At 52.5% G+C, this 434-nt stretch overlaps 1 protein-coding gene across 1 annotated transcript; it reads left to right on the top strand.

Annotated features, from left to right (window-relative positions):
* Positions 1-128: 128 nt before the first annotated feature.
* Positions 129-431, top strand: LOC105460756 (putative uncharacterized protein FLJ37770; the record flags this gene model as incomplete). The annotated part of the gene is made up of 1 exon (XM_011707255.1): positions 129-431. A coding segment is annotated over exon 1 (273 nt), but the record flags the coding sequence as incomplete, so codon positions are not given.
* Positions 432-434: the final 3 nt, after the last annotated feature.

The raw sequence follows: 434 nt of genomic DNA, 5'->3' as shown, positions 1-434 counted from the left end.
TGACGCGACGATAGATGGTAACGAGGTAATCCCGGTCGGGAAATGTGGTGGGGGATCTGCACTTTCAACGCAGCCGGTCCTCAGCTTGCTCCGAGCAGTGTGAGCGGAAAGACGTGCCTCCGCGTAAAGTGTGTTTTCAATTTTTGTAACACGGCGCGATGGAGCGTTTGCTTGAACAACGATACGCCATAAAGTTTTGCGTGAAGCTTGGAAAGAATGCAACCGAAACATTCCAGATGCTTCAAGAGGCCTTCAAGGACGATTGCATTTCAAGGTCACAATCCGGGAAGTGGCACAAGGCGTTCAAGGAGGGCCGGGAGGAGATCGCCGACGAACCCCGTTCTGGGCGCCCAACAACAACCAGAACCAACGAAAACGTGGATCGTGTGCGCAAAGTTTTGCGTTCCGACCGTCGATTAAGCATCCAGCAAATT

Source organism: Wasmannia auropunctata, unplaced genomic scaffold, assembly GCF_000956235.1.
Source record: "Wasmannia auropunctata unplaced genomic scaffold, wasmannia.A_1.0 LD316275.1, whole genome shotgun sequence".
Taxonomy (NCBI): domain Eukaryota; kingdom Metazoa; phylum Arthropoda; class Insecta; order Hymenoptera; family Formicidae; genus Wasmannia; species Wasmannia auropunctata.
Note: the sequence above shows the minus strand (reverse complement) of the source record. Positions and strands in the feature narration are given on the sequence as shown.